Source organism: Pistacia vera, unplaced genomic scaffold (assembly GCF_008641045.1).
Source record: "Pistacia vera cultivar Batoury unplaced genomic scaffold, PisVer_v2 Contig144, whole genome shotgun sequence".
Taxonomy (NCBI): Eukaryota; Viridiplantae; Streptophyta; class Magnoliopsida; order Sapindales; family Anacardiaceae; genus Pistacia; species Pistacia vera.
The window spans coordinates 40,788-52,866 of NW_022195510.1; the positions used below are offsets into that span (position 1 = coordinate 40,788).

Below are 12,079 nucleotides of genomic sequence, written 5' to 3' on the forward strand. Positions count from 1 at the left end.
TGCACATTTGTAAACTTTTACTTAATGGATTGTTTTAGTAGACAGTGAACGTAGACTAAATTGATTGGGCTGAACCACTTTAAAATTCTTGTGTTTTGGTTTTCTTTATTTTTAGTTGTTTGTTTTAATTTTGCATTTGAGTTGTCAAGATTTTTTTCCCAACAAAATCAACCAATTTTTATGGCTTGATAGGGGTTAATACTGAACTGGAGAATCATTGCACTCTATAATATTTGGGAAGTTGCAGGCATTAACGAGAGGATTCAAACCTCATACGCTGTAGTAACAAACCACAAGTCTGACCATTCCATTAACCCCTCAGGAGTCGTAAATCTGAATTAAACCAATAATTTTTCAGTAAGGATTCTAATCTTATTACTTAAGTAACTTTCTCTTGCAAATCAATGTTAATTTTCTGCTAATTCACAGAAAATTGTTCATTATCAGCTGAAGATCTTCCCTCAAATATCCTCTCTCTTGCTTTAACGGCCTGCATGATCAAACGCCAATAAAACAATAAAAATTTATTATTCTAAAATCAGAATACTATCAAAGGATTAGAGAAGAATTGAACATTGGAGCGGCTGACCTGTTTCTCCCAATTTTGACAGCTCGTTAAGATAGCGAGTAAAACACTTTGCACAAAAGCTCCAACTTGAATGCCAATCCAGAGTCCTTGCCCTCTCAATTGTAACCAGAAGCCTAAAATTGCAGCAACTGGGATCCCACAAAGATAGTATGCAACGAGGTTGACATAAGCCCCCAAGTCCTGCCACCCGCAGGCCCGAGCAATGCCTGAACATTTGAACAACCGTGCCATCAAATTACCGAAGGATTCGGATATAATTCAAGAATATGTATGTGAATGGGTAGCAGAAGGGGAATCAAGAGCCAGAACTGACCGGAAAGAACTGCTTGGAAGCCGTTTAACATAACACAGAGACATATCAGAGGAGCCATCTTTGTGACATAATCCACAACTTCCTTGTCATTGCTGAAAAGGTAAACAAAAACATGCCGGCTAGCATACAGAATTGAGCTTACTATGACTGTCTCTAAAACAGTAAGAAATACCGCGGTGCGGACAGCTACGCGAGCTGCTTGTGGATTTCCAGCTCCTAATGCATTTGAAACTCTAGTGCTGCACAAGAACAAGAAAATCTTTTTCAGAATTATGAAGATTTGTACAGTGCTGTTATGCACGATGTACACGTTAAACCAAACCTTCCTGCGATACCGAACCCGTCTGATACTGTAAAAAGTGTTGTGATTGTTGTTAAACTGTTTAAGAAGGGAAAAAGAAAATCTCATCAATGTACATAAATAGAAATTCAGACCTTGAAATTGGGAATGGCTCGTTAAATCAGTTATGGTTTTTTGACGGAACTGCTTCTCATTTTAATCGTAGTAATCCTAGAGCTAATACGTGTACCAAATCCCAACTTCTAAATATAGTACACTGACAGAGAACATACCACACTGATAAAACTGAAGTTTCAAGCTTCGGATTTGGTAAAAGTCCAGACAGCAAGGTGAGAAACTCAAAAGCCCACCATTCAAGGCTGCAGTCATCAGCATTACAATAAAAGGAATCAAATCAAAATACAAATTGCATCTTGAAATTACACTACAAATTATGAAAATGGGCAAGGAGAAGTTACCAAACCATAAAAGCAGAAGGAATGGCGAGGCGAAAGAACTCTCCTATTCCTCGGAATAGCTCCATCGATACCGGCACTCGGGTTTTCTCACAGCTTGAAGAGTACATCATGTACAATCCAAGTAACAGCACATTCAACCAATATGACATACCAATTGCTAGAGCTGCTCCAATATTGTTCAGCTCAAACTCTAAAATCAGAGCCCAAGAGATAAAAATGTGGAAGCAAATGGTGACACAAGAGCTCATGAGCAAGGGAGTGATCAAACTTTGCACTTGAAAATATCTAACAAGTGGCTGAAGAGCTGCATATCCAAAAAGTGCAGGCACAAGCCACACTGTGAATTTACCAGATTCAGTTGAAATTAAAGGGTCTTGCCCCATCAAAATCAGAAGTTTCCCCATGTTAATCCACAATATAGACACAGGGAAACAAACCAGAATTAGAGAAAACATAGCAGTGTGTGTTTGTATTCCTAGTTTTCTATATTGCTGAGCTCCAGAACCTTGCCCACATAGAGTTTCCATTGCAGTTGACATTCCAAACTGTTTGCCATTTCCACACATCACAAGATTCCATTAATTTTCAGACTCCACTACATAGTAAAAATAATCTGTAACATCCCAAACTCACTTTCTCTTGTGGGGCTCAGAGCGCGTCTCCTTGATTCGAATCCAGGACTTCATCCTTAAAAATGAATCAAGAATACCTATTGAGCTAGTCCAGAGGAAGTAGGTAATGGGATATCACATCATTCTCAGGAAAGGTAAATGGAAGAGACTAGACTTACAAGGAGGCTGAAGCCAGTGACAGCACAGAAGGAGATGGCTACGGCGGTGCTGGAGAGAGAGAGCTCACCGAGATGCCCAACCATCATCACTGAAATGACCTGCAGAAAGTACTGTGACAAGTTCACAGCCACCATGGGTCCAGCTATGCAGCTAAGCCTCTTCACTTCTTCTACATATTCGCCAGCTCCAATATGTCTTCCATTTCCAACACTTGAAACTTCTTCTCCCTTTTTATCCAACAAACCCTTGTCCATATTTTTTCTGTACAAGGTTTGGCCATGGAGAAACTCTATTTATAGAAGAGTTCTCTTAGAAATTTTATGAAACATATCGTATTTTTATTGGCCATTAGGACATGTTAGAGACAGCACATCAACTTTATTTTTTTGTCTGTCATACATAATAATTTGGAAATTGAGCGCATATTAATGTCGGATACGACTCTCCCTCTCCGAAGACTAGTTCTTCGAAAACTATCTGCTTTGACAAATGGTTTATAAAATATGTTATCACGAAAGGTTACTTTATTCTTAATTAATTATTTGAAAATTAATAGTCGGACCAGAAAACCTGGTTATATGAATCGTAGGTGTAATATTATTGAAATCATTACCATTTAGAAATTTTTATCGTACAGATAAAGAGTCTTTTAACCATGGTCGGATAGGAACGATCACTCATTCGTAAAATATTTGAGTTCTGCGTCCCATATAACTGAATCCTCTGAAATCACAAAAATCTTTACTTAAAATAGGATTCCAACTAAACACCCTCTGAGATTTTGAGAAAAGTTAGTGAAAGTTATAAGCTATGTAGAAGAGTTATTCTGGGCCATGACCCATGACAATAGATTATTGTGCTAATTTCTTTCAAAAAAATAATTAAAATACGTGTAAATTAGTCTAAATATTTTAATTAAAAAAAAAAGAATTATTGTTGACAAAATACAAAACTCCCCTGGTCAAATATTTCAAAAAATCTATATTACTAGCTCTTGATAAATATATTGTAAATTTTATGACGTCTATACTAAGAAAGTTGGTGAAGATCTCCGAGTTATCTTTCTCCAGCATTAATCTTATTATGTTAACGTGTTCTTAACATGAATCTTGATCCGTGAAGGCATGTGGCAGCACTTTTGAGAAGAAACTAGTTGCAATTTGTTCTTAAGGAAAAGGATAAAAGTCTGTGTCAGATTTCCACAATGAGTGGTACAAAAAAAGGGATTTCATTATTGAGGAAGTCCAAAGTAATGTCCACAATTCTAAGGCTACGTTTGTTATACTTTTGAGAACGATTAGTATTAGTATAATTGATTTATTCTCAAAATATTATCCTATGTTATTTAATTTTTTTAAATTCTTTTAAATTTATTAATTTAATCAAATATTTTTAAATATTTTTTTAAAAAATTACAAAAATACCCTAACAACCCTCTGACTATGGTGGCCGATTGTCTATATTTAATGAATAGGTTGAGGGTGTTTTTATTAATTTTTAATATTTTATTATAAGGGTGTTTAGTAAATAAATAAACATAAGAGATATTTTTATTAATTTTCAAATCATATATTGTAATATTTGCCTAATTTAATTTTTTTTAAATATTATTTTAAAAAGTATCAAAATAATGAACCAAATGAATCCTAAATATTTTGTTGTCAATATATAATGGGAGTTGTCCTTCAGCATAAAAAGAGAGAGTCCCATTTTCCTTTTTTTTCTTTTGACTTTTTTCTTCTTGAAAACAATAAAAAAAACCAACCTATTCGTTAATTTCGGTACACTTTATTTATTAGATAACGAAAAAAACGTTTTCTTTAATACATTGTTATTATCGTATTTTTATTTTTTTATATAATGACATTAGAGCACACGTTAAGAACTTAAGATAACCCAAAATTTGATTTATTAGTCGATTTTTTAATCACCTTAATTTTAAGATATTTCTCTTTCACAACTTGAAGAAAATACAAAGAAAATACAAATAATTTATATTTCTTGTTCTTGCTTGTTTTTATCATAATACAATAAAATCTCTTTATACTCATAATGGTGGGACAAATTAATTTTATTACTATGAGGAGTTTATAACTTAATAGAGGTGTAATTACAAAAATTATTGTTTTGATTTAATTATTTTATAATTCACGTTTTAGTAGTATGTATTAGAATTTCAATTAATTATTTTAGTAGACATTGCTACAATTACACAAGAAAAGAAAGGAAATAATCCTGAGGATGATAGTACGGAAATATAAAATGTTTCATGCCAAGAAGCTCTAAAAACATGTTTGAAAAATAATAGGGTGCGTTTGGTTTATTATTTTGTATAGGATTTTGGGAATCATATTGGGTAGTTGAATAGGGGAGTATTACGAGGTAAAATTTAAAAATTTCTAAAAAATCCCTTAGGTTTGCTAATTTAATTAAACACCCCAATATATAAAAATTGTGTAAAATGATAAAAACATCCCCATCACCCGCAATGCCAGATTTTGGCCACCATCGCCGAAATCTGGTTGGAAAATTGCTTTACAACACAGACCAGACGGATCTGTGTTGTAACGCATCGATATGGCCTTTTTCGGTCAGATCCACCACGGATCTGGTCGGAAAAGGCCAGATCTACGGCTAGATGTGGTCATCGACTACCGCAAAGATCCATCTTTGGCCGTCATTGTCGGTTAACGATGACCAAGATTTAGCCGTCAGATTGATGAATAACCGGCCATTTTCGGTCTTGGTGTAAGCCGTTGTGACAAATTCTGGTTACCACCGACGGTGGTTGCCGGAATCTGGAAAATATGGGTGGGTGGGGGTGTTTTTGCTAATTTTTAAACTTTTTTTAGGGGTATTTAATGAAATTAACAAACTTAAGGAGTCTAAAAGTAATTAAAAAATACACTAATATTTCTCAAATAATGTGCCAAACAATATTTGGGGAATAGAATTGGGAATATGGGTAGAAATATTGAATCAAATGCACCCATAAATTTTTTGGTTTCAACAGAAAGGTGTTCATACTAATGAGTTATTGTGCCACAAGTTAAAAAGATGTAGTAATAACTCTAAAGTATAAATTATTATTTCAAACAACTTTAGATAAATATCATCCTAAACCTTTACAGTAACATAGATGTTTTTTTTTTTTTTTTTTTTGCAATATACAGATAATTATTACTATGAGACGAAAATTAGAAAATTATAATAGAGTATCACTATATAGAGGTTATTGTATTTGTTAATAATAAGAAATCTTTTGTTTGAATTTATTTTGGAGATTTTTTTTTTTTTTTTTGGTTAACTAAGGTGTTTAGATCAGCTTACACACACTTTGACTAAATCTTAAGGAAAGCTATCCCACGACAATCCACTATGGTGTTTTTGAGATTTTTAATATAAATAAGTTCTCTTTCTTAATTTTCAATTTTGTAATTATGTGAATAATGAATGCAAATCTCCTAATTTCTTCAATGTGTATAATCGGTGTTATAACCTAAGCCTAAAACCAATTCGCAACACAAACAAACATAAACAAGATTCAAGATCAAAGAACCAAACACACACAAAATCAAGGCACGAATTTACTGTGGTTCGTCTATCCAATCTTGGATAGACTACATCCACGTTGAGCTCCGAAATACGGATACTCACAGCACTAAAAGAATATCCAACGATTACAAGAAGACAACCATACAAATCTGCCAAAACGGATCAACCCTCAACCTAGGCCTATTTGCTCAAGAATCTCTCAAGAATCTGCAAGAAACAGAGGACAAAAACCAGCCTCAAGAAGGAAACGCAACCCTCTTCAAATCTACCCAGATTATACCCAGAAAGACCCAGCAAATACTCAACCCTAGTTTCTCTCTATTTTTCCCCTCTCACAAACCCTAATTTCTGATTAACAAAAAATGCGTTCATCATTCACATCACTGTTGCTTTCTTTATATATGCCCATATCAGTAAATATCAGCCCTTGGATCTATCTTGATCTGACGGCTAGAATTCCACCAATGAACTTAAATGAAATGACCCCATTTTGGCTTCACATTATTTTCAGTCTCCACCTTGAAGCCAACTTTCTTCCTTCCATTTATTTCCTTTCTTCTTTTCAATTTCTGGACTCCTTTTTAGTGCAGTAAGCTATCACATATTTCTTCTCAGCTCTAAAGGAAAGTGTTTATCTGATGTGAAGCAAGTTCAAGCAGTGCTTGAACTTGGCTGTGGTCACCACTTTGGTTCCCATGTCCGTTGGATCATCTTTAGTAGGCATCTTCAAAAGATTAATTTCTCCCTTTGCAATCAGGTCTCTGACGAAGTGATGCCTGACAACCACATGTTTTGTTCGTTCGTGATACACTGGGTTCTTACTCAAATGAATGGCACTTTGACTGTCAGAGTAAACTGTTGCTATGCCATTCAATAGATCAGCTTCTTTTAGAATCCCTTGAAACCATGTTGCTTCCTTGAATGCATCTGAAACTGCTACGTACTCTGCTTTAGTAGTGGATAGTGTAACCAGAGGTTGCAACTGTGCTTTCCAACTAACACAGTTACCTCCCAATGTAAAGTAATAAGCAGTTGTGGACTTCCTAGAGTCTCCATCACCTATAAAATTTGCATCTACATACCCAACCAGATCAAGTGATGCATATCTTTTACAGAAAATTAAACCAATTTTAACAGCGCCATTAATGTATCTTGTCAACCATTTTAAAGCATTCCAATGTTTATTTCCAGGATTTGACATGAACCTGCTTAATAGTGATATTGCATATGCTAAATCAGGTCTGGTGGATATCATGGAATACATTACAAAACCTATGCCATTAGAATAAGGGACATTCTCCATTTTCAGTCTATCTGAGTTTGTTTTTGGGGATTGTGACTTACTAAGTATGAAATGGTTTGCTAAGGGCATTGTCACTGCTTTGGATTCATTCATACCAAATTTTAAGACCAGTTTCTGTAAGTATGAGGATTGATGGAGTTTAAGAGTATTTGCACTTCTATCTCTATCAATCATCATTCCTAGTATTTTCTTTGCCTTCCCTAAGTCCTTCATATCAAATTCAGTACTCAATTTGGCCTTTAAAGCATTAATTTGAGACATGGACTTGCTAGTTATTAACATGTCATCTACATATAGCAAGAGATAGATTGGCATGTTATTCATACAGGCAAAATAGAAACAGTTATCATACATGCTTCTTGTGAATCCATTTCCTATTGTGAATGCATCAAACCCCTTGTACCATTGTCTAGGGGACTGTTTAAGTCCATACAGGGATTTATTCAGTAAGCATATATAATCAGGCAATTTTTTATCCTTAAAACCTATAGGTTGACTCATGAATATTTTCTCATCCAATTCACCATGCAAGAAAGCAGTTTTAACATCCAATTGTTCTATCTCTAAGTCATATTGAACAACAATTGCTAGCATGATTCTAATAGTTTTAAACTTAACTACTGGAAAAAATATTTCAGTGAAATCAATACTTGCCCTTTGAGTGTAGCCCTTAGCCACTAACCTTGCTTTGAATCTTGGTGGGTCAGATTCATTTATCCCTTCTTTCAGTTTGTACAACCATCTTCATTCCTCCAACTTCTGATTCTTTGGCTTTGGAACTAGTGTCCAGGTTTTGTTTGAGTGCAATGACTCCATCTCTTCCTCCATAGCAGCCACCCATTCTTTTCTATCCCTTGAACTCATTGCCTCATCATAAGTATTGGGTTTCTAATCGATGTATGTCTGAGCCAGTTAGGAGTGCTGTATAGATCAGGTCAGCATAGATGTACCTTGCAAGAGGTCTGATCTCCCTCCTGACTCTGTCCCTGGCTAACTGATATTGGGCCAGATTACCATGCTGATCCACTTCAGCATTGTCAGTAGGGTGATCTTTACCCTCCTGCTCTTGATTATGTTGTGGTTGATCTTCAAATGGATCAGTCTCATCTGTTTGGATGTATTGATCAGGGTTAGTTTCAGGCTCCACCTTAAACTAAGTTGTCCCAGTTTGTCTAGAAGTTTCAGACTCTTCTTGTGAGCCACCTGCATTATTAGTACTGGATTTGCAAGGAAAAACTGTTTCATTGAAAATCACATCCCTACTAACAATTATCCTAACTCATGGGGTAGCCCTCTCCTACAGCCTATAACCCTTAGTTCCCTCTTGATATCCTAAAAAAACACACTTAAGAGATCTTGGCTCTAACTTTCCATCTCTAGTATGTGCATATGCAGCACATCCAAAGACTCTTAGGTGTTCAAGAGATGGCCTCCTTTCATACCACTTTTCTTTAGGGCACTTAAAGTCTATTGAGCTAGAAAGGCTCCTATTTATAAGATAGGTTGTTGTACCTAGTGCTTCCCCCCAAAATGTTTTTGGTAGACTAGCTGTGAATAAGAGACATCTAACCCTCTCTATAAGGGTTCTATTCATTCTCTCAGCAACCCCATTCTACTGAGGGATTCCCTTAACTGTCCTACGCCTCAAAATTCTCTCTTCTACACAGTAAGAGTCAAACTCCTGATTACAGAATTCCAAGCCATTGTCTGTCCTAAAGGTTTTCACCTTCCTGTTAACTTGGTTTTCAACCAGGTTTTTCCAACCTTTAAACTTGGTTAAGGCTTCATCTTTGGACCTAAGCAGGTACACCCATACCTTTCTGCTATAATCATCCACAATGGAGAGGAAATAGCAATTCCCTCCATGTATTCTAACCCTTTTAGGACCCCAAAGATCTGCATGTACATAATCCAACCCTTTTTCAACCAGATGAGTTCCCTTTTGGAAACTCATTATGTGCTGTTTTCCCAACACACACACTTCACAGAAAGTTAATTCAGATATGGATTCCATACCAAAATAGCCTTGTTGGCTTAACACTGTAATACCTTTTTGGCCTATGTGGCCAAGTCTCAAATGCCATTTCTCTACAGCAGTCAGATTAGTAGGTGATAAAGCAGAATTTATAGTGAATGCGCAATGTTGACCACACAGAATGTACAGCCCATTTTGTTCGACCCCTTCAAGCAAAATTTCATTATTCTTATACACAACTATAGACCCTTTTTCTACCTTATAACTACATCCAGTTTCATCCAAAGTTTCTAAGGAAATCAGGTTTCTTTTAAGGTCAGGTATATACCTTACTCTGGTTAACATTATGACTTTACCATTATTTAACCTAATGGTTATGTTTCTTATGCCTTGAACCTTACAAGAGTGATTATTGCCCATAAAGACAGTTTCTAACTCTCCCTTCCTAAAGTTCTGGAACCATTGGATGTTTGGACTCATATGGAAAGTGCATCCCGAATCTAGAACCCATTCCTTACTGCTAGCTTGGTTTGAGACAGTGAGGGCTTCTGAAATTTCAATGCCAGTACTAGTGCTAGCTAAATTACTCTCTGTATTGTGCTATTTTTATTTCTTTATCCAATCATAGCAGTTCTTCTTAAGGTGGTCTGGTTTATTACAGTGAAAACACTTCCTAGTTTCTCCCTTAGACTTGTTATTCTTCCCTTTTTTCTTAGTCTTAGGGTTCATATGTTGCTGGAAATTCTTATTACTATCCCTTCCTAATTGTCCAAGATCTACCCTACTTTTGACAAACAAATTATTCCCATTCATTTTCTGTATTTTCAACTCCAATTCCCTAGATTTCAGGCCAGCTATAATCAGGTCAACACTGGAAACTGTCCCAGTGTATTGTAAAGCATTTTTCACCACTAAGAACTCATCAGGCAATGAATTTAACAGTATCATCGCCAAACTAGAATCTCCTAACTCCTGATCTGTACCTTTCAACACTAATGTCATCTTAAGAATCTCATCAAGGTTTTCTTCTACAGACTTAGTAACATCCATTTTATAAGAGAATAAAGCTCCTTTAAGAAATGATAAGTTTGGTGTAGACTGTAAGGAATAAAGGGATTCGAGTTTACCCCAAAGTGTGAGCGGTGTTTCCATGCTATCTACCTTTCGCAGGACTGCATCGGACAGATTCATTATGATTAGATTGTAGGCTTCGTCATCCACTTCAGCCTTTTTTTTCAGTTTCTCTTCAGACCACTTGGTGGTATCTTTTTCCAGAGCAAGCCCTACCTTATTATGTGAAAGAAGGGCTTTCATCTTCTTTTTCCATGTATTAAAATCGATCTTCCCATCGTATTGGGAGATCTCCATACGAGTAGTGCTCATTGTATTGTAATAACTGGGCAGAACAATCTAAGGAGTACATGGCGTTGTTATACCAGAAGTTGTCAAGTATTGCCAGGAAGATTTTAAAGTAGTTACTGGTGTTCTAGCCTAAATACCCTTAAATTGTATTAGACAAGGCTAGACACAAACAAAACGAAAGTGACAAGACTACTATAGCCCTTAGACAATACCAAGATTTCTCCCCTGACTCATGTTTATGACTCAGACTAACCAATTCGACCAGATTCAAGGACGATTCGAAACCCTAAAGCTCTATAAGCCTTTAATCCGAAAAACCCCCAAATCCTAACAAAACCCTAATTTTGATTTTGCACGAATTTCGTTGATCCCTCGTGTTTGTAACCTAATCTCACGAATTAATCCCAAGACTCAGCAAGATCCGAAGTCCTAATGATCTAGGAACCTTGAAATCGAAAAAACCCCCAAACTGACAAACCCAAATTTTCGAATTCGTAAAAAACAAACGATTTTTAAACCTAAATCCCCCCCTAGAACTTTAGCTCTGATACCACTGTTATAACCTAAGCCTAATAAACTAATTCGCAACACAAACAAACATAAACAAGATTCAAGATCAAAGAACCATATACACACAAAATCAAGGCACGAATTTACCGTGGTTCGTCTATCCAATCTTGGATAGACTACATCCACGTTGAGCTCCGAAATACGGATACTCACAGCACTAAAAGAATATCCAACGATTACAAGAAGACAACCATACAAATATGCCAAAACAGATCAACCCTCAACCTAGGCCTATTTGCTCAAGAATCTCTCAAGAATCTGCAAGAAACAGAGGACAAAAACCAACCTCAAGAAGGAAACGCAACCCTATTCAAATCTACCCAGATTATACCCAGAAAGACCCAGAAAATACTCAACCCTAGTTTCTCTCTATTTTTCCCCTCTCACGAACCCTAATTTCTGATTAACAAAAAACGCGTTCATCATTCACTTCACTGTTGCTTTCTTTATATATGTCCATATCAGTAAATATCAGCCCTTGGATCTGTCTTGATCTGACGGCTAGAATTCCACCAATGAACTTAAATGAAACAACCCCGTTTTGGCTTCACATTATTTTCAATCGGAATAGAACACAAAGAGGAATTTAAAACCTTGATCTCTTACTTCAAAATTATCAGTTTTTACTACATTTTTCTTCTTGTTTGGGTGAGAAGAAAATGAATGATAGAAAATATGAATAAAGTAATTTAATTCTTTTATATGAAAGTGTATATATGTGGTTGGGTTTTTTGGGATAGTATAAAGAGTTTGTAATTTTTCTCTTCTAAAAATTGCACAGTTATAAACTTTTATTTAATGGATTATTTCAATGGACAGTGAACGTAGATTAAATTGATTGGGCTGAATCACTTTAAAATTC

At 35.7% G+C, this 12,079-nt stretch overlaps 1 protein-coding gene across 1 annotated transcript; it reads right to left on the reverse strand.

The window, feature by feature from the left end:
* Nucleotides 1-359: 359 nt before the first annotated feature.
* Nucleotides 360-2,769, reverse strand: LOC116123649 (protein DETOXIFICATION 14-like). Its single transcript, XM_031409400.1, has 7 exons — nt 2,452-2,769; nt 1,662-2,206; nt 1,476-1,562; nt 1,225-1,281; nt 903-1,141; nt 590-795; nt 360-490 (listed from the first exon to the last, which is right to left on the reverse strand). The coding sequence occupies exons 1-7, from the start codon at nt 2,704-2,706 to the stop codon at nt 419-421; spliced, it is 1,461 nt and encodes a 486-aa protein (XP_031265260.1). The 5' UTR covers nt 2,707-2,769; the 3' UTR covers nt 360-418.
* Between the last annotated feature and the right edge of the window lie 9,310 nt (nt 2,770-12,079).

Coding starts and splice junctions, on each gene's coding strand:
- LOC116123649 (XM_031409400.1), bottom strand. CDS start 2,706: ATGGACAAGGGTTTGTTGGATAAAAAGGGAGAAGAAGTTTCAAGTGTT. Junction 1,563..1,661: donor CCTTCTGCTTTTATGGTTTG/GTAACTTCTCCT, acceptor TGATGACTGCAG/CCTTGAATGGTGGGCTTTTG. Junction 1,142..1,224: donor GGGTTCGGTATCGCAGGAAG/GTTTGGTTTAAC, acceptor GTTCTTGTGCAG/CACTAGAGTTTCAAATGCAT.